This window comes from Protobothrops mucrosquamatus, unplaced genomic scaffold, assembly GCF_001527695.2.
Source record: "Protobothrops mucrosquamatus isolate PMUCROS unplaced genomic scaffold, P.Mucros_1.0 scaffold1802, whole genome shotgun sequence".
NCBI classification, from domain to species: Eukaryota; Metazoa; Chordata; class Lepidosauria; order Squamata; family Viperidae; genus Protobothrops; species Protobothrops mucrosquamatus.
This window is the reverse complement of record NW_015387939.1, coordinates 284,428-306,657: the sequence shown is the minus strand read 5'-3', so window position 1 is coordinate 306,657 and position 22,230 is coordinate 284,428. Positions and strand designations below refer to the sequence as shown.

The window sequence follows — 22,230 nt, the reverse complement described above, 5'->3', positions numbered from 1 at the left end:
ACTGCCATAAGCCACTTCAAATAATGTATAAATGGAAAACCCATGTAGTAACATAATGCATTAATGAATATCGCTAAACGTTCCTGTACCTTAGGCGAGTGTAACCTTTTCGGGAAAGGTCAAAGCTTTGTAAAAATTTGCTGGCCTAAATGGCCATCCAGATTATCTGAGATACACCTTTAGCAGGGGTTCTTAAGATATAGTTTGCAATCCCACAAGGGCTATAAACAATTTAGAGGGAGGAATCTCCACCCCCTGGGAGGTTTGGATGGACTCGGGCTGCAGTGCTGATCCCAGTGCTGGGCAGCCGAAAGAGAATCTCACTTGGGAGGGAGCTGAAGCCTCAGCAGTAGCCCCAGAGCCCTGGGGAAAAGAACCACCCCCCCAAGCCTCCAACAGACGATCTCACACAGCGCTGATCCCAGCGCTGTTGAGATGGCTGTGGATGTCAAAGGAAGATTAGAATTCACCAATGGAATTAAGCTCTACTACCTGCAGCTAGACTGGGAGCCAAACTTGTCACGTCCGTTTGGGCTGGAGACCAAGTCAAGACTGGGTGTAGCCTAGCCCAGGACAGGCGTGGCAAGTTTGGCTGACTTGGTCTAATGGGCAGGAAGACAGAGCTAACCCATTGGTGGATTCTCCATATCCTGTGCTGGAGAATGGAGGGGTTCACAAATTTTATTTACAGCTAAACAGGCTTGGTCAGGTAAAGTAGGAATGCTGTGAAAATTCACTTCTGTTCCGTTTCAAGGGATGTAATATCTTTCATTAGAGTGAATGTAAATATTGTAATAGTGAGCAAATAAGACATTTCTTTCCATTGTCTCCAATCAGAAGGATAACAATTCCATGTCCTTAATGAAAATCTGGACACTTGAGAATGATACTCAACTGTTTTCCTGTACTGGGTTCTGCTATGATGTGAATAATCAAACAGACATGAGTTAAGATGAGTCACTGGTTGAATCATACCTGTAATTAATCATAAAGCTTATTACAGAAATGACTTTCACCTATAGCAGCCCAGTGTTTTTTAACCTTAGCAACTTAAATTGGTATGGACTTCAACTCGCAGAATTCCTCAGACAGAGGTTGCAGAGATTGTCTTAAAGTTGTTTAAAGCTGAGAAACATCAATCTGGTAAGATCAATGTAGTTGAGTGTTGTTTTTTTTAAAACTAAACAGAAACAATGTTCCTTTTGAACATTACATACATTTATATTGCATCATAACCTGCATAGTAAATTGAATGTTTTTTTTAGAAAGAGCAGCAAAAGGCAATATACTCCACTGCTACTGCTTTCTAAGCGACTTGTGCAATTTTTAGATTCCTGTCTTAAATAGTTTACTGCAGTAAAGAGATCTATTATCTGAGATGAAAATTTTGAAATATGGTAAGTAAGTTAAATCCTTTGAAAAAAAGCACGGGACATGTTCAAAGCATCTTTGTTTGAATCATTAAAAGAAACTGCACCTTTTTCAGGCGTGCAGTGTTGTTTCTAAGCTGCTCCCAACTGTCTCATATATATTATATGTACACTGATAGCCATTCTGTTCCACTTTCTATTTGGGAAGCAGCCTCTGAAGTAGCTGTGCAAATCTTGAAAACTTTGCAGCTGCTTTAACAATTTCTGGGGGAAACATGCTGGAAATCACCTTTTTTGGTTATTTTGTACAGGGCTGTTAAATATCGCATAGATTAAATTGTTGAAATTTTAAGATCAAAAAATGGCAATTAAAGACTTCAATGGCTGATACTTGCCAGTATACTAAGAACATTTTGAATCTGGATTCTTGATACTGGTTTATATAGTGGTGGCCTATAAACTATCTTTTAGAATTTTATTTAATATTAGCAGTAGCTAATACTGCAACTATATAAGCTGTCAATGTTTTTCTCAACTAAATTTAGAGTTAGTGGTTTTACAATCTGCAGCATGCATATTTTAGGAAATATTTTGTCCTCCCCACATATTAAAATCACTTAATGAGTACTTCAAACGAGCTTCTTTCATATTCCTTCATTTAAGAAAGTGATGTTTAAAGTTAAAGACTTTCTCCATTTTTGATAGTTTGTGCTATGCTGAATAGTCTTTTAAGAGATATGATATGAGTCAAACTGCAAATAATTTCGCAGGTATTTAATTTTAAGTTTGCAACAACAAAGAAATAAACCCAATAAGAACAAATGATTTTTTTTAATATGGATGATTTTAAGGCGTGCCTTTGAAAGTTTCAAATTATGCATGCTTTATTTCTTCTGCCTATTATTATTTTTATGTTTCACTTTGCATTTCTATATGTTTATATTTGAAAAGAGTAGAAAGATAAATATTAACTCTTTTACATTAGGAATTTAGGAGCAACCTAATCTAACATCAAATCATTAAAACGCTTCAACCAAAATCAGAAGAGAAATAAGTCATTTTATTAGTTGGTATTATCTACTTATTTTAAAAGGGGGGTATTATGTAAAATCCATGGTCTTTTTAAGTGTAAAGATAATTCCATTATAAATTTTCTATCTGATGCACATTTCATGTTTTTCCCCAAAATTTACTATAAACTTTATGAAATTTACTAAAAATTAGGATAACTGTAATTTCCCCATTTAATAATTTTGTAATGTAGTCAATGACTCTGGGTTCTAATGAAAAATGACCATACCAAAGATTTCTAAAGTTTTCGCCAAGGATTTGCAGGAGTATTCACCCACACAGGTGTGAAGAAAAGAAAGAAGAAAGAGAAAAGGGATTTACATATCTTCCACATATGATATATAAAAATTAGATTAATTCTTATCATGTTTTTGTCTCCATTCCTTTCTTTCCTAGGAATGGATATCAAAATACACCAGCCCTCCCATATGTTGCCAGAGTGGACTAGGCAACAACAAATGAATTTCTGTAAAAAAGACAAACAATTTTTACATCAAGTGCAGGCAGCAATTGTACAATATTATACACTAAAAACTGCTACAGAAATTACCCTCTAATAGCTTTATAAGGAATCTGAACAATCAGATTCAGGCACACTGGTATCAAAATCGATTTGTATGAAAAGCTCAGAAGAAAACAACATTCACAGAATGGTTGTGCAGACTGGACAGACTTAACATTCCCCTTTTGCTCACAGCATAAATAGGAATAAATGCTAGGTGAAATTTCAAGGCTGCCAAGCAACATCGGGACGTGGGAGAGAACTTCACATTCTGTGCAGAATTCACAGAAATTACACACATATCTGATCAGACAACTCATATTTTGAAATGAAAAAAAAATAGTCTGCCTTTCAGCAGTGCAAGTGGGTGGGTGGAATTAAACAACATTCAAGTAGTATACAGTCATAATTATCCCTCCCACGCCCTTATACTGCATTCTGTCTTAAAATATTACCCCATGTGCCACCACAAGATATATACTAGGTAGTGAAAAGGAGTTCAACATATGATCTTTATATACATGAATACTAGACAAATAGGCAACTGCTAAAAATACAGTCATCTATTTCTGTGTGATTAAATGATGCAATACTCCTAGCTGGCAGCCCGGGTTCAAGACCCAAGTGCTGTGCAATGGGATGAACTCCTGTTACTTGCCCCAGCTCCTACTAACTTAGCCTTTCGAACGAAAGCATGCAAATTTGAGTCGATAGGTACCACTTCAGTGGGAAAGTAACACCATTCTGTGTGCCTTGGAATACTATCATGCAGGCCACATAACCACAGAGGCATCTTCTGACAATGCGGGCTCTCTTGGCTAAGAAACTGAGATGAGCACCCTCCCTTAGATTCAGACATGACTGGACAGGGGAAACCTTTACATATCCCTGCCACACTACCTTCACTATTCTGAATCACCGTTTCTCCAAACTTAGTTTTTGAAGCAGAAGCATCCTTAGAAATTCTTGGGTTTGTTAATTATTTTAAAAGCTACCTAGATATCTTTCAATTTTTGGGGAATTGTTTTTAGCTTCCCCCCCCCCCACACACACACAAAGTGTTTTTTCTGTTAGATTCTCAGATGCTCTTTCATATACAGGTCATCCTCAACTTGCAACACTTCATTTAGTGACTGAAGTTACTACAACCATGAAAAAAGTGACTTATGACCGTTTTACAACTGATGTAGAATCCCCACAGTCATGTGATCAAAATTAAGACACTTGGCAACTGAATCATGACACTGCAATTACTTTTTCTGAACTTCCAACACGCAAAGTCAATGGGAAGCCAGATTCACTTAACAACCACGTTGCTAACTTAATAACTGCAGTGATTTACTTAACATCTATGGCAAGAAAGGTCATAAAATGGGGCAAAATTCACTTAACAACTGTCTCCCTTAGTAACAGAAATTTTGGCCTCAGTTGTGGTCATAAGTTGAGGACTACCTTTACTAAGTGAATGAAATGTATATTGGCACATCAACTCTTTTTAATATTCTATATTTGACACCAATAATTCATATTGCTCCACTGTCTGTTCCTGGATATGTATATGGTGACTGGATTATACTTCAGTTCACCAAATACACTAATTTCTCAGAAGTTCAATTTATTTATTTCATTTCCATGTTCAAAATTTTGTATTTCCTTAGTTCATGCTTTTCACATTCAATGTTATGACTGAATGTGACTTGTGCAACAATAATTCATCTTTCAATTCTGTCTCCATCAATGTTTGGAGTTTGGCCTGTCTACATCATTACTCAGAAGTTTACTTGTGAACTACCACATTGCTTCCTAATGGGGAGAGGAATATTGTCCACATAAAGATCTCATAGTCTGGCATCCAAACTTATCTAATGCTAAAGCTATATGCACATGGTTTTCTAGACCAGGGCTTTTCAACCAGTGGTACGGGTACCACCTGTGGTACATTGGCACCTGGCAGGTGGTACGCGACCATCCTAGAAAAGTGGTAGCTGGGGACGGGAATGAGCTGAACCAGTGGCAGCACCGCACAAGCCTGAGCAAGAAATGGCTGGAGCTGCAGAGCTGTCAGGGCTCAGTGGAAGCACCAGGATCAGTGTTGCTTTCCAGCTGATCGGCGCTTCTTCGGGGCTGTCAGGGCTCAGTGGAAGCGCCAGGATCAGTGTTGCTTTCCAGCTGATCGGCACTTCTTCGGGGCTGTCAGGGCTCAGTGGTAGCGCCAGGATCAGCGCCAGGCTCCAGCTGGAGCTTGGCGCTAATCCTGGTGCTTCTGCTGAGCCCTGAAGAAGCACATCAGTCAATACAAAAGGTATTGGTATCTCCTTCTGAGTTTGATCATTCTACTCTCTAGTCTCATTCCTGCCAAGTCCTACTGGCTCTAATCTCTGTTCAAGAATACTCTTTGCTCTATCATGTTTTGATCTTCCCAACAACCATGATCCCAAGAGTCTTGTCAACCTCACTTTCAGCATCACCAGCTTTATCAGCTTCTCCTATTGCATCCAGTTAAAATTACAATATTATATATCATCATTAATCTCTAGTGCTTTTTGTGATAGACCAATTATTCCACTTTTCCAAAGCATAATTTGACTCCTTATAAGGAATCACTAAATTGATGAACAAGTTTGGAACTAAAATTACAGCAATTCTGTCTAAAAAGAAGCTATTTTAAAACAATGGGGAGCACCCTGTTATATGCAGTTCTCTCCTAGTGACCAAAATTGGGACTGGCAACTCCATTAATAAGTGCCATAGTTGAAAAGCGGGGGAAAAAATCACATGACTGCAATGGGCCAGCAACATCACTTCCCATTTGGACATTAAGTAAATCCCTGTGGTCATTAAGTGAAATGCTATGACTGCAACTAATGGAGAACTGTGTTCTCTATTAACTCTTGCTTGTCAGAAGCCAATTGTGAAGCAAGTGGTAACCACTTACTTGACTGTGCGATATTGTAATATTAAAACTTAATTCATAGCTCCAGTTTGATCCTTCAAGATAAAAAAAAAGACAGAACTGCAAATCATCTTAGAGATGGCGTGTGGTAATGCTCAGTTATGTTTTTTACATTATCAGTGTGTGTTGCAGGATGCACCGAGAGTGATAAATGCACAACTGGTTTCTATAACATAGGAATAAAAGAAAACAGCTACCCCAAGATTTACAGATGTGTTATTATTATAGCCACTTAAAGATGGACTGCTGCGGGTATTTTTTATCATTCTTGAAGTTTGGTAATAATTAGTTGCCATTAAAGTAAATTTGTGTAGGAAGATTTGTCTACTTATTCTGCAGGAACCTGTCATGTTCTCCTCGGAGCCCAGTTCAGAGGAGGAGGAGGAGGAGGAGGAGTTAGAATCGGGAACATCCGATGGAGATGGCACATCTCCCTTGGCATGTGTGGAGAGAACAGGGATTCTCTAAAGCAAGGTCCCCCAACTTTCTAGGTTGGCAGCCCGGAGCGGGGAAGAGGGATGATTTTGTGTGTGGGGGGAGGCGCATGTGTGACTTTGTGAGTGGGGCTGCCAGCGCCTGTAATGAGGCTCACGGATGTGTGACTGTGAGCACGAGGCTCGCAAGAGTGGGGCCGTGTACACACACCAGCTGGCCACTCATGCGGCCTAGTGGCAATTAGGCCAGGGCCCGGTAGTGAGCCGCGGCCCACATGTTGGGTACCCCTGGCCTAGAAGATTAATTTTGATATATAAATATTACAATTATATAAATAACTTGTATTGTACAAATCAGTCACATTAACTTTCAATTTTGGGATTGTTATACTTCAACTTCTAAATGTCATGCTTCTGACTGCAGTTTGGATTCATATTCTAGCAATGGGACATCCTCCAGCTCTGCTCCAAAGTACACCATAAATCAAAATATGTAGGGCCTTTCGATTGTGTCCTGTGCTCTAGATCAGAGGTCCCCAACCTCTTGGACACCAGGGACCGGTTCCGCGGAGAAAGCTTTTTCTACGGACCGGAGAGCGCATGGTTTTGTGTGCTGCCTGCATTCCATGGATGGGACCTTGCTTGCTTGTGTGGACCGGTTACTGGCATGCCACGGATATACAGTATAAAAAAATAGTTTGGCCAGGTGAAATAGATAGGGTTAAATAGATAGGGTTAAAATTCAAACTAGATTTATTTTACAGTGAAATGTAACTACAATTATATTAAATTAAATTAAAAAAAAACATTTAACATGTTTATTCTCCAGTATTAAATAATTTCCTTTTATCACATTAAACATTATAATACAGTGGTAATTTTTAGAGGGGCTTTGGGGATTGCATCCAAGGATTTCAGGGAGCAGCATGTAACTCTGAGTTCTCAGGCTGTGGAATCCTGCCAAAGATTAATATGCTATGTTTTAATCCTCCAAACCCAGGCAGGGTTTATAAACTGTCTTTTTCTTCTCCAATGTATTCAAATTACTTTGGAAGCATATTGCTTCATTACCAATGCTCCAGAGGACAGTGAAGATCTGGGAAAAAAACCCCAACTGAATGCAGACTACAGTGGAAACAAGAGAATAAATATTATAGGAAAATATGCATCTTATTAGTTAATTTCAGATCTTTAATTCTGACTTTTTTCCATCTATTTTCTTGAAGTCTGTGGGGGGGGGGGGTACAAAGAAAGTAAATATATCACATTCTTCAGATGAATAGACAAAAGTTTTCTTTAATACCAGATACCCAAAGACAGAATACTATAGGAGCATAATGGTACGAATCAACATGATATCTTGTTCTCAACACTATTCTTAATCAGAACTCTGGTTTATGAACTTTAGAACAGAATCTTCTGATGACTATAAATATAAACAACTAGATTGAGACTGTTGAAGATAAGCTTAGACTTTCTTTTTCCAAAATGAGATTCATTCTTCATTAGATCTTGTTCTTCAAATAAAAAGTCAGAACATTATCTCTGGCTTGATTGTAACATTCTTGATCTTCATAAATTGGCACACCTCAGCCATAATGTGTGCATGTATGTGTGTTTGAAGGGGTATAACCACAAAATAATAAAAACAGATATAGTATGATCACTCCTCGATTTTGCCTAGGATACCAAATATAAGTTAAAATTTACATATGTTATACTCTCTCTCTCTCTCTCTCTCTGTGTGTATGTATGTATGTATGCATGTATGTATGTGTATATGTATATATATAACATTAATCCTTAAGTACTTTGACTGGAAACTAAATAGGGACACGTGTTTATACAACTGACAAATATTTCAGCTGATCTTATGGCTAAAGCTAATTCTGCAAGCATTCAGTGTGAGCTCTTATGAATACCTTCAAATACTAAAAGCATAATGTTCTAAATACAGTATAACATTCCATTATACACATAGCAACTGATTCAGAGGAAGAATTGTCATGTGGGTTCCTGATTCTAAATGTTATGTACTATGTATTCAAGACAATGCCACAGTGGAGGAGAATATAGAAAAAGTATCATAATCCTTTAGTATAATATCTATTTAGGAGAGGGGAAAATCAAGGGAAGATAGCCTACACTCCGTATGGGCCACGTTTTTGCAATCTGTGTGGCAGCTGCATAGTCAGTTACCATGACTAAATTACATAGTTGTACAAGTTTCATAAGACTATACTTAGTCAATACATTTTTAAATTCAACCCTGCAAATAAATATTTTTCAGTTCTATTCTATATTGATCCCCCAAGGTAGCTAAAAATAAATAGCTTTTCTATTCAAGCTGTATTTTGAGACTGCTGAGGTACTTACACTTTTACATAAAACCTTTTGGAAGAAGTTATTTTTCTGAAAGTATTGAGATAGAGATCTTTGCTAAAATAAAGTCAAACATAAATTTCTATCTAGGTTCTAAAAATAAATATTATATATATATCATAATTTGATTCTTAATTTTCCTATTCCATTAAATTTATGACAAGCTATACTTTGCTTCAGCTATTATAGTACATACTTGATATCAAAATCAAGTTTTCTTGTCAGAAATAACAAAAAACAGTTTTGCAAGCTAGCCAGTACATCTGACCATTACTTCACATATTAGTTTCAATTGCCAACTAAGAAAACTAAAAGTCCTTAGCCAATCATGAAGTAAATTACTTAAATACTATGTAGAAATGTATATGACATTAAAAATGCCAATAAACTGAAATAAAAGATTATTTGCACTAACTCTAATTTAAAATTACCGAACTTTAATTACATGCTGTATATTAAAAGCAACCTACAGAAAATAAGCTAACTGCATTATCTTTCACACCCTATGTAATGCTCTTATAGTAAGAAATGCTTCTTTTCAATGGCTTGTACAATATTAAATAATTTGGTACCAAATTACTGAAAGCAGCAACTCTCTATTATCCAAATTATAGAAAGGAAAAATGCTCATAAGAAAAGTGTAATGGCACGACAATAATTTTATAGATTTCTTTTTTTAAGAAATGCAGTTCAAATTCATAATCTAAACAGAAGTGCAAAAACGAATTGACTTACCATTCATATTGAAAGATTAGTTTTCAGAAACATATTGCTATAAAATTTATCCGTTAAATGAGTTTTTAGTCTCTACAGTAGATGCAATGGAACCCATATACACAGCCACTAGAACTGGAAGACAAACAAATCCATGGAGCTTGCTTTCATGCAGACAGTTTAAAATACGAACACTATCCAATAAAAAATAACAGCAAAGTAGATTGATATTCAAACAGGAATGTTCATTAACTATTTTCTTTTGAACTGATGTTACCTATACAACATAAAAATAATGTAAAATGGCTGAGAGGAAAAAAAAAGGAAATGACAGGATGTTTTAAGATGCTCTCAATTATAGCAAGCACTGCTAGTTTCCATAGCAACCTTAGAGGAGAATTATCGGTCTGCTTGTACCCAACCAGTAGCTTTCTCTAAAGCTTTAATTTATTCACGCAGAAAATATCTTGTTTTATGCATTTAAAAAAAGCTTCGATATATCTCTGGAGGCAAACACCTCAGAATTTTCTAGTTGAAGCTCTATACTACTATGTCAAATATCCCAAACCATAACTTATTCTATTATAATGTATTGCTCTCTATATCATACAATCATAACCATCTTCACCACATTTCTTAAGTTTCTAGTATAGTAGTATTTACAGGTCACCTGTGACCCAGATACCACAAAGGATGTTTAAAGAGTTTTTTCTCTTCCCTAAGGATTTAGATTTTTATACCCAGGGCATGCCGTGTTGGATTACATGCACATTTTCATAGAATTGTGCATTCTGGTTAACCTTATTTAAGCTTGCAGGAAGGGAAGGAAGGCTATACTCACTGTGTGTGAAACATGTTTCATTGAGAATTTGGAACAGATTACCTTTCCCCATGTGTTCTGTAATTTTGTGTGGTGGATGGCAATATGGTGATATATTCTGCCATTTGTTGGTATAAGGGGTATGTTAAAAGGACATTTGCTAAAAATTTGTAATACCCATTTTCATGTATTTTTTTTTCTAATTTCTATAAAAGATTGCCTTTTGGTGGGCACATATGAATTTAGTAGTTTTGACTGTCTTTTGTTAAATGTGCGTTTGTATGATTTCAGGAGTGTAATTTATTACAATGATCATGGATCTTTGGAAACTGATACTTTGAGACAAATGTGTGCAGCTTAGCATATTGGGAAATCATTTATTTTCTATGACTTGATATTTATACATAAGTATTTTGTGATAGTACACAGGACAGTCATTCAAATACCGAAATATATCCACAGTCTTGACACAACTGGGTTCCATGTTAAATCTTTTTTCATGGGTAACTACTTACAATAATACCCATGTTATTGACACTACCCACTTTAGGACATTCACACAGCTAATTCAAATAAACCCAATGTGATTTATAACATGATTTATATTAGGCCATTCCCTTGGATAATCAGATAAAATTTGATGATATACCAAAGTAACAGCTACAAAATCCCCCGTTTTTTTGCCAAGCAGTTCATAAGAAATCCATAATTTGGCCAGACTTTGAGATTCCAAAGTATTAAGGATTCTGACTTATATCACTGTGTTATTATGTTAATCTTGATTAGAATTTAACTATAAAAACTAAGGTTTATAGATATACCGGTGAGTCATTCATCATATTAAAGAATAATGTGCTTTGTTCCTTATTTGTTTAGCATGAAATATGAAATCAGTCAGTAAGTTTAACTGTAAATAAGAAAACTATGTATGCAAGTACCGTATGTCTATGATCCTGAAAATTTAAACTAATCATCAATGTAACAACTCTTTTGCTATGGTTTTGCTAAACCAAGCAAATTGTACTACTTTTCTAAAGCTAAAGTTAAGTAATGTATCATTCCACCATGTCAAAATGGAAAACAGAGCAAAAACAAATTTGTTTGTTAATTGTTTTTTTAAATCAAAAACTCTAGCTCTGAAAATCTCCATAAACAACTACAGCACTTGGATGTTTAGAAGGAGAATTAGTGGGGCAATATTGCTTCCTAAGAGAGAAATGTTAGAACTCTCATAGAATAAATACAAGATTCTATGAATAAATCAGCTTAGGGTGGAGAGATTTGAACTTCTGCTTTTATTACTAACCAAAACATGTTAACCCACAAACAGCTTCCTCTTTGAGAGAGTTTATGTATGTGCACGAACACATGAGGCATGAGAAGTTTTGCAAAGAGAATATGCCAAAACAATGTCTTAAAAGATTTTGCAATCACAATGTTCACCATGTCAGCTTAATATAGATCCTTTCTCTTTTCTTATCAAAAATGTTTTTGAAGTTTAATTCAAACATTTTTTTTACTGAGCTCCAACGCTTTTGATATTATGTGTTCCAGTATTCCATGAAACAGATGGATGATAATGTGGTAGTAAAATGAGAAAGGTATTTCAGATCAAAATAAGAGCTTATGTATTTTCTTGTCATTGTTTCTAATGGTGTGGGATGGGTGGGGTGAGGGATTAGTGTAAATTCCAGGCTGGGAAGAAAGAAACCTATATAAACTTTTTTTTTTTTTTTTTGCTCTGCTGTAGGTGAGCATCGCATGTTTTGAAACATCTGATATCAAAGCCCTCTGAGGAAAAACCAGGAGATGCCTATTCTTGTACTTAGATTTTTATATTACCCACGTGATAATATAACATGTTAGCCCTAAGGCTTAAGTAGACTTTCTAGGAAGTAATGTATAATTCAGTTGCATAGTCCCAAGAATAGCCTGTTAACGCTGTGTGCCTTTCAACTCATGATTTCAGACAAAAATTAAAATATGAATTATATACAAACTTTAGAAATGGCTTCTGGATGTATTTGTATCCGGCTGAAAACTATTCTAAACTGCAATTTTATTTACTTCTATAAATACAGTTAAATTCTTAAATTACAGTTTTAAAATAGATTCAAACATAATTATTCTGAAATCAACCATTCAAATCCTCTTAAAAGATTGTAGTACAGATAGTCCTTGCTTACTATCCCATTTAGCAAATGCTTGAAGTTCTGATGTGTAAAAATAGCTAGTTTTGAGACCAATCCTCACATTTACAACTGTCAAAGTATCTTGTGGTCATGTGTTGACTATTTGTGTGCTTCCTGACCACCTTGTGATAAGCAGAGTTAATGGAGTACATGAAAGTAAAATTCTAAGTCACACTCACATGTAACAGATGCAGTGACATGCTTAACAACCAAATGGAAAGTCATGTTGTAAGCCCATTATGGCCAACCTCATTTTCCACTTCGCAACTGCAATGCTTAGCGATAAAGCTACAGGCCTCTATAGTGGTTGCTAAGCAATGACTACCTGTATGCATATAAACTCTGAATTACTGCTCTGTATTATCATACAAATTATGTATTTTAATCTCAAAAGGGGGTTGGGAAACTTCAACCTACAATTTGAATGCTACCTACTAGTATATTTACTACTTGTAAGCTCACCTTACAGGGGAGATGACCAGTATAAAAATGTAATAAATAAATAAATAAAAATACTAGGCCACACCATCCTGTTTGCTGGGCCCCAAATAAGATTCCTTCCTCGGCTTTTTCCAAATTGTGGAGAAGACAATGAATGACTGCTTCACAAGTACTAAGGCAGAAGAATATAGGGAGAAACTACAAATAGTTAGAAGTAGTCAGAGCCTCCATGTCTAGCTTAGCTATCAATCCCGAAGCTTTGCTCTCTGTATCCAAATTGCTATGTAGGGGAGGAAATAAATTTATGTTTTCCCCCAACTGAAGAGGTTTTGAGAATAATACTGCAATAAGTCACATAGTTTTTCAATTCAACAACACAAAATCATGGTTATTAGTAATGCCACCTTCTGCAAGAGGTGAATCAGCATGAGAGTCATCAGCTTAAAGGTCTTTGACATTAAAGTAAAGGGAGAGGCCAGAAGCAATACAGCTTACAACTGTAAGATAGAGATGTGTGCTTAGCTAAAAAAAAGAGAAGTCCTACCAATGAAGGGACAAAGAGGAATTAGTTGCAAGAATGAAGCTGGAGCCTGGCCTTACTGTTTCAAATGCACCAACATATAATGGATCTGATTTGTATGAGATTGGATTGCTATTTCTGGATGAAGTCCTAAAAGCATTTCTCTTTACCTATGCACAAGCTATGCAGCTTGTGGAAGGCTTCTGAGGAATAAACATGACCTCCTTTATCTCATCCCCAGAGTCTTCCTGAATCAAATCCTCAAAGTTGTAAGGTAGACAGAATCAAGATCAGAAGATTTATCTTGACAGATGGAGAGAAAGTTAGATCAACACCATAGGTAAAACAGAACAATAGGGAGAACAATAGCTGCTAACAGTATTTCTCAACCTTGACAATTTTAAGGCATGTGGACTTCAACTCCCAGAATTCCACAGCCAGCAATGCTGGCTGTGGAATTCTGGGAGTTGAAGTCCACATGCCTTAAAATTGTCAAGGTTGAGAAACACTATGCTAAAAGATTCTGAAGAATGCAAAGCACCTCCGACTATTAATACTTTGCCCTTTCTCTCTATAAGTGCAAAACAATATTGATGGCAGATACTAAAATTAAGAATGCAATCCCTTTCTTGTTACTCTATAAAGGTTCTAACTGTGGTGTTGATGGTACAAAAACCTATTTATTATGATCAGCTGAGCTTCTTTACTAATTATTTGTAGTTGTTTATTTTGTTTCTGTTTTGATTACGTTTCTGTGCAATACTATATTTTGTATATACTGTATTTCACTTAATCATGTTAATTTAAGAGGTTGTATCTTTACCCAGAAAGATAGGCTGAAGGTCCAAAAGGAACTCAACAGACTAGAACACTGAGCCCTATTTAACAAAGTAAAATTCAACGGTGAGAAAAGCAAGGATTTATTCTTAGGCAAGAAAAAACAAATATATAGATACAGAAGAGGTGGTACCTGGAACAGTAGTAGTAACTGTGAGAGGGATCTAAGAGTCCTAGTGGACAACCACTTAAATATGAGCCAGCAATGTGCTGCAGTCACCAAGAAAACCAATACAATTCTAGGCTGTATTAAAAGAGGGACAGAATCAAGATCACGTGAAATGTTAGTACCACTTTAAAATGACTTGGTAAGACCACACTTGGAATACTGCTCCCAGTTTTGGTCACCATGATATATAAAAAAAGTTGAGACTCTGGAAAGAGTGCAGAAAACAGAGATGATTAAGGGTCTGGAGGCTAAAACATATGAAAAACATTTCCAGGAATTGGGTATATCTAGTCTAGTGAAAAGGACTAGGGATGACATGATAGCAGTGTTCCAACATTTGAGGGGCTGCCAAAAAGAAATAAGGGGGGGGAGTGTCAATCTATTCTCCAAAGTACCTGAAGGCAGGACAAGAAGCAACTGTGGAAACTAATCAAGGAGAGAACAAACTTAGAACTAAGGAGAAATTTCCTGACAGTGAGAACAACTAATCAGTGGAACTGATTGCCTCCAAAATTGTGGGTGCTCCATCATCTGAAATGATATAGGGTCTCCTGCTTGAGTAGGGAGTTGGGCTAAAAGACCTCAAGATCCCTTCCAACTCTGTTATTCTATTAAGAGGTTTACAGAATTTCTAAATCAGGAAATGGGTGGTCTCCTTTGGTGCTGATAATGATGCAACAGAGACCCAAAGATTTCTGTGGGTGGTGGTGGATTCAGTGTTCTGTCCAAGAGATGAAGGCTCACCAACCAAGTTTGTGACCATCCTAGGAAGCTAAGGGGAAGATGAGTGGGTTGCAACAGTCTTGGTATCTCCTACTTTTAAAGCTTGTGAGATCATTTGAGAATGGTCTGCAAATAAAAACAACTCTGATAAACTTGTTTAGTAAAAGCCTGGCAATGCTTACAGGTGTTTATTGCATGATCTTCATTAAGGCAAAAAGGACAAATAATTCTAGGGAATTTTGAAGAGTTGGGAGAAAAACGAAGAAATTAAGAGGGGGTAAAATAAAGAATTTCATTAAAATAGAAGAAAAACACGCTCCATTATGTTGATTATGTAATAAAAGAAGCAAATTGATTCTGGATAGGATTCTACAAGAACTCATAATCCATGCAAATGAGGATTTTCCTCTACCTGTGAAATACTGTGTATATGTTTTAGGATCTATTTGAATAATGTAGTTCTGTAGTTAAAACTGTAGTCTACAGTAAGCGAAATCAAGATACCAATAGTTATGAAGCAGTTCTAGGTATCTAACACCCAGAAGCTGATGAAACAAACAGCTGTGAGCAATATAGTTTAATTTTAGTCATATAAAATTCTGTGTTCATCCTGCTTTTAGAAAACAAGAGATTATTAAATTCACGACAATTGGGATTTTTATCTGCACTAATCTACTTAGCGATATGCTTTCAAACATAACAGTACCACAGAATCCTACAATGTCACCCGATATACATTTGTTCTCATAAAAAGTTTTCATAGGCAAAAATTTTCAACCAATGCAGTTTTTCCTAACAAATAATTGCAAATTAAAGTTAATTGATGTAAAAGGTAAAGTCAAGATGAGCTTGAGCCCTGGTGACTTGCTGTCCTTCCTATACAATCCCTATACAATTTTCTTGATAATAGGAACAGTTTTGCTATTGCCTTCCCTTGGTATAAATTTTCGAATTCAGCTCTGATATAGTTCTGAAGATATTCCATCCAGGCAGTAACCAGGCTGACAATATTAGTTCCTAAACTCAAACAACGTTACACAGGTTCTTGTCTCTTCTGAAATTATTATAACAATACATAGTACTTTACAAATGCATTCCTTAAAATTCAAAATTTGAGGAAAGAAAAAGAAGCTGAGGAAAGGAATGACTTACTTCTGAGAAGATATGCATGTTGCATTGACAGTAGCAATCTCTCCAACCCGTTTTATCGATTTTGCCTCCAGAAAACAGACTAAGCAGAGTTTGACTCAGACCTACAAAGTAACAGATCTAAACTTTTATCACTACCACTATAGAGACCATGCTGTTAAGTCTTTATGCCAGACATGTCAAACACAAGGCCCGGGGGCCAGATGCGGCCCGCAAAGTGGTTTCATGTGGCCCGCGAAGCCATCCTGGAAACAGTGAGGGAACGGCCCCCACTGCCTTGGCCCTGGCCCAGGCTGGCCAGGAGGGAGGGAGCCAATGCACAATTTTGTGGTGGCCATCTATGCTGAAACGCATTTAGTCTTAGCTCCACAAGGCCATCTGGAAACAGCGATAAACCAGCCCCTGCTGCGTCGGCCCCACCCCCTGGGTACATGCTGGGGAGGTGTCACCCTTTGTGAGGAATGAAGAAATGTACCATCGCCTGGAAGTGGCCAGCAAATGGTCCTGGCCTACTTCACATATCCGGCTTGATGGGCTCCAGGGGAGGGGTTTCGGCAGGCAGCGGGGCACTCTCCTCATAGCACCGAGAGGCTGAGCCGGGTGGCGCGAATCTGATGAGAAGTGCAATGCTGCCTAGCCCTCAGCCTGCCCAGTTTCAGCAGGCAGCAAGGTGCAAAGCTGTTGAGCTTCGCACCACCCAGCTCAACATCTCGGCACTGTGAGGAGAACGCCTCGCTGCCTGCTGAGACCGGGCAGGCTAGGGGCTGGGCGGCATTGTGCTTCTTTTCGGATTTGCGCCACCTGGCTCAGCCTCTTGGCGCTGTGAGGAGAGTGCCTTGCTGCCTGCCGAACCGGGCAGGCTGGGGGCTGGGCGGCATTGCGCAAGTAACGTTGACTCTCACGCTGCTCATGGCATCCCCTCCCCCAGAGCCCACCAAGCCAGATCTGTGAAGTAAGTGAGGGCGATGTGCTGGCCATTTCCAGGCGATGGTGCATTTCTTCATTCCTCACGAAGGGTGACACCTCCCCAGCTGCGTTTCTTGCCTGTTTTTCTCCCTCCCTCATCTCAAATATTTTCCCACCACTCTGTACTTAGGAAGGAAGGAAAGAAGGAAAGGAGAGGGAGAGTCTGAGGGAAGTCCTGCCTTAGTTCTGCCCTGCTGCCCTTTCACCATCCCCTTGCCCCCTCCTCCTGGCCTATCCTGGGGGGTCTCCCATCCTATTGCTAAGGAAGCTTTGGATCCAAAGCCGGGTCTCCTCCCATGGTGAGGGAATGGGCCTCCCTCTGACTTTGCCCTCGTACCCATCATGAACAACCTGGCTAAGGAGAGCAAGCATAGCAACAGCAGCCTTGAGGAGGAGGTAAGTGCAGCTGGACGCCCCCTTGGGGAAGTGGGGCTGGGCTTGGTGCCATGGGTGCTCGAGGGCCAGGCTGGGCATTTGACCTCTGCTGCCCAAGGCTCTGGGCAGCCTGCACCACCATCCAGCCTCCCTACATGGCCTGAGAGGAACAGTGAGGCTCCTCCAGTGGACCATGCCTTGGCACTTGCCCTGGTCCCACCCACTTCTGCCAGAGACCCTCAGATCTCTCCCACTCCTGCCCAGGCCCCCACAGGCACCCTTGATGTGAATGATGTAGAGCTGGCCACGCCCACCCAGTAGGCCACACCCACTCCATCCATGCCCACCCAGTAGGCCGCACCCACCCTGGCCACACCCACCCAGCCCGAGGGCAATCACAATGCTGATGCAGCCCTCAATGGAATTGAGTTTGACACCCCTGCTTTATGCCATCCATAAATATTTTACATCATCCTTTCCACCCATGCAGAAAGGCATTGATATTAGCAAGGTCTAACATCTAACCTTAAAGGTGATGAGGGGGAAGTTTAATATCTGCAAAAAGGAATGCTCAGACACAGAGGTTGGAGATAGTTGCACATATTCTGTTCAGTTGTTTCCTATGCCATTTCTCCATAGCAACATGTGATTGCTCATCCTCGACACAAGACAATTTCAAAACATGTATTTTTATGACATTCATTCCACTCTAATTCTTCTTTGTAGGTCATCAGCTCTTTTCATATACTTTTATTCTTTACTAAATTCTTTTAATTCTTCATTATTTTATTTTTCTCTTAATATTGGCATTTTTAATATATTGACTTTGGAAACAATTCCGAAACCACCTGTTAATAGCCTCTGTCAGCCTTCCCAAATAAACCAGATAGGAAACACATTAGTCCAATTAGATGGATTAACCCTACTTTATTGCAAGGCTACATTAATGAAATCTTGCACATCTGAAGGTAAAAACTTCCCACAGCCACTTTTAACTGCTTAAGCAATTAGGCCAAGTTTTTCCTAAGTTTGAGAGAACAGGGAAGAAAGAAGTGAATTATCTGGACTCCTTTCAGTTGGGATTCAGACCTGGGTATGTGACTGAAATGCTATTGGTTACACTTATGGAAAACCTCTGGAGTTGATATGGTGATGGCACATCCATCCTTGCTGTTCTTGAACTCTCAGCAGCATTCATATACTTGTGGATCAGCTGTGGGGATTACAAATGGGTGGCAATGTGCTGTGTTAAGTTTTTTCTTTCTTTCTTCAGGGCTGGTTTCAGTCAGTCGTGATAATGAGACAGAAGTCAATCCACAGCCACTCCTTTAAGGAACAGGTGGCAGCTCTGATTGGAAAGGCTTGCATGCAGCTTTGTGTTGTGCACTAATTGCACCTGTTCCCGGATCAAGAAGCTTTGTTCACAATCACTCATGCATTAATCACCTTTCAAATGCATTGATGCAATGTGCTTTACATGAGGCTGCATGTGAAGAACATCCAGAAGTTGCAGCTGATTCAGCTAGTCATCCACAGTTCTCAATCAATGCATATTACATCTCTGCTTTTCATTGGCCGCCAGTGTGCCTCTGAGTTAAGTTCAAGGTGCTGGTTACCTATAAAGTCCTTTATGAATGAGACCAGGTTATTTGGGACTGCTTCTCCCAGATTGTGTTTATTTATTCCAGCAGATCTGGCAGCCGAGGTATGCTTGGATCCTGTCTATTAAAGTGAACTATATAGTGCAGACATGTCAAACACAAGGCCCGGGGGCCGGATGCAGCCCGCGAAGTGGTTTCATGTGGCTCACGAAGCCATCCTGGAAAAGGTGAGAGAACGGCCCCTGCTGCCTTGGCCCTAGCCCAGGCCAGCCGGGAGCCAATGTACATTTTTCTGGTGGCCATCTACGCTGAAATGCATTCAGTCTTAGCTCCATAAGGCCGTCTAGAAACAGAGAGGAACCAGCCCCTGCCGTGTCGGCCCCGCCCCCTGGGTGCATGCTGGGGAGGTGTCACCCTTTGTGAGGAATGAAGAAATGCCTTGGCACTTGCCCTGGTCCCAGCCCCTTCTGCCAGAGTCCCCCAGATCTGTCCCACACCTACCCAGGCCCCCACAGGCACCCTTGACACGAACGATGTAGAGCTGGCCATGCCCACCCAGTAGGCCACACCCACTCCATCCACGCCCACCCAGTAGGCCGCATCCACTCTGGCCACACCCTCCCGGCCCCCTGATGCGGCCCTCAATGAAATTGAGTTTGACACCCCTGATATAGTGGGATTCAGGATAAGAGCCATTTCTATTCTTTGGAACATCATTCTGCTAGAGATCAGATTAGACCCAATTGTGGTGGCATTTCATAAAGCTCTGAAGACTGGTACTATAACTGGCCATGGGAGTTTGGATGTAGGACAGAGTCTGTGGGATGGCTGTGATTTTTTTTTTAATCTTGTTGCTGATTTATATTTATTGTGATCCTGTTTTGAGTGTGTTTTTATTGGTGTCTAGAGTCATAAAATTGAGTTAAATGGCCATATACATTTATTAATATAAATAAAGTCCAAGAGATTCCTAAATTACAAACCTGCATCTAGGCCTCAATGGCTTCCAGATTACACTGGAACAGGACTTCTACAAAATTACTGGCAAGATCCAGGGTGACCATATACAATTCAATATTGTAAACACTGAACCAAATAGTATCCAATGGCTTCAAGCAGATCTTAAAAGACTGAGGCCTCAATCACTCCACAGGAGTGCAGTCACCAAGATGAACTCCCCTCTCCCACACCCATTAATTGGAATAATTCACTATGGAAAGAATGGAAGCACTGTAAGAAAATGCCTCCAATATCCTATCACAGAAGCAAAGGGAAAGAAAAAAAAATATGCAAGTTGTCTAATGCTTATCTGTTGCTGTAATGGGCAGAAGGAATAAACTTGAGGAAGATGAAGAGCCACAACCAAGGCAATAGCTAGATTTAAAAAAAAAAATCTGAGTCTAGGCAAGAACTGTAACCTGAGAAAGTATCTCAGACAAAACCCTCTTTAGTTCCCATGAAAGATAAAGGAAGGAAAGGGAGGAAGTGCATTCAGACTTGCAAGACTTTGTTACTATAGCCTTACAATAAAAATGATGTTAGTCTGCATGATTTTGGTTTCCTATTCTTGTCTTCCTTGGAGGGCTGAAAATTGCTTCCTAACAATTCATAAATTAGAAATCAAGAGCAAACACTGTAGATAGACAAATAGACAGAAACATTCTAGATCAGGGGACTTCAAACTTGGCCCTTTTAGGAGTTGTGGACTTCAACTCCCAGAATTCCTCAGCCAGGCAAGTTTGAAGACCCCTGTTCTAGATAGACAAATGAGAAGTACTGCTTTTAACAAAGTACTATTTTTTTATTTCCAGGTTAATTTCCACTACTTTAACTGCTTAAGTTGGCAGAAAGAGCCAGGCATGAACAGAAACAATGATGCTCATTATAGGCAGTGTCATCACCGATCCTGATAGCACAAGTCAGTCCATGGCTGTCATCAACTAGATTTTGATGGCTCTAAATTTTGTACATATTCCCCTCTTTCAAAATAATAAGAATTATTATTATTACATTTAAAACAATGCACATAGAGGGAAAGATCAGTATTTGGGAAAATGGTTGTGAAGCAGTCTTTTAGTCTCACTGCAAAAACCCGTTGTGAATAAGTATTTCTCACCACATTATAGTTTTTAAAATGTTTTACCTCTTAAAACTGAAGCAAGTCTGATACTATGAATGCAGAACATTTCTTGAACCCATATTTCCTTGTTTCAACAAGCTTCAGTGTTAAAGTGGTCAGCTGACCCACAAGTATATAATTATTTAAACAAAAAATAACTGGTTCAAAATTTAAACTCTAAGTTCAAAATGACCCATTTTCTCACTGCAGAAAGGTAGACACTATCAACCAAAAACAGTCACAGGTTCATATTGTGAAAAAGCAATATGTACCGTATTTATCGGCGTATAACGCGCACAGGCGTATAACACGCACCTTCATTTTAAGAGGGAAATTTCAAGAAAAAAAAAGCGCCGGCTCGAGAGCGAAAGCAAAAGGGGAGGGGGAGGGGGGCTTCGTTCACACGTGGATCCCCATGCTCGTATTTATTTACCGTATTATGCCCCGGCTGGCGGCGGCGGCAGCAGCAGAAACAGCAGCCTCCTTCCTCGGTTAGCTTCGATTCCCTCCCCCCGTGTCGCCTCTGAGCTGCAGGACTCCGCCGCTTGCTTTATAAATCCTTGGCTGCTGCTCCATCTTTTCTTTTCCCACCAACCGCCCCCCCTCCCTCGACCCCTCCCGCTTTGCAGAAACGCCTGGATAGTGAGAAGCTGGAACCGGGCGGGCAGAAAAAAAAGGGGGGGAAATCCACAAACGCTCGCGCAGGGAAAGGGGAAAACGGGTGGGCCGGCCGGCTCCCCTCTCCTCTTTGTGTGTGTGTGTGTTTGTCTCTCTCTCTCTCAATTCTCCCCCACCCCAAAAGCGGGGAGGGGGCGACCTTGCAAAAGGGAGGGGGCTTCTCCCGGTTGCGGGGAAGGCTGGAGGTGCGCCTTTCTCGGCCAGCCCGGGTAAA

The 22,230-nt window shown here is 39.3% G+C and overlaps 1 protein-coding gene across 1 annotated transcript in view; it reads right to left on the bottom strand.

Moving 5' to 3' along the window:
* Positions 1-22,230, bottom strand: part of LOC107294019 (cAMP-dependent protein kinase catalytic subunit beta) — a 51,389-nt gene that overhangs the window by 26,196 nt on the left and 2,963 nt on the right. Inside the window, exon 2 of the mRNA XM_029285518.1 lies at positions 2,671-2,679. Coding sequence (XP_029141351.1) covers positions 2,671-2,679 — 9 coding nt within the window. The remainder of the gene's footprint in view (positions 1-2,670; positions 2,680-22,230) is intronic.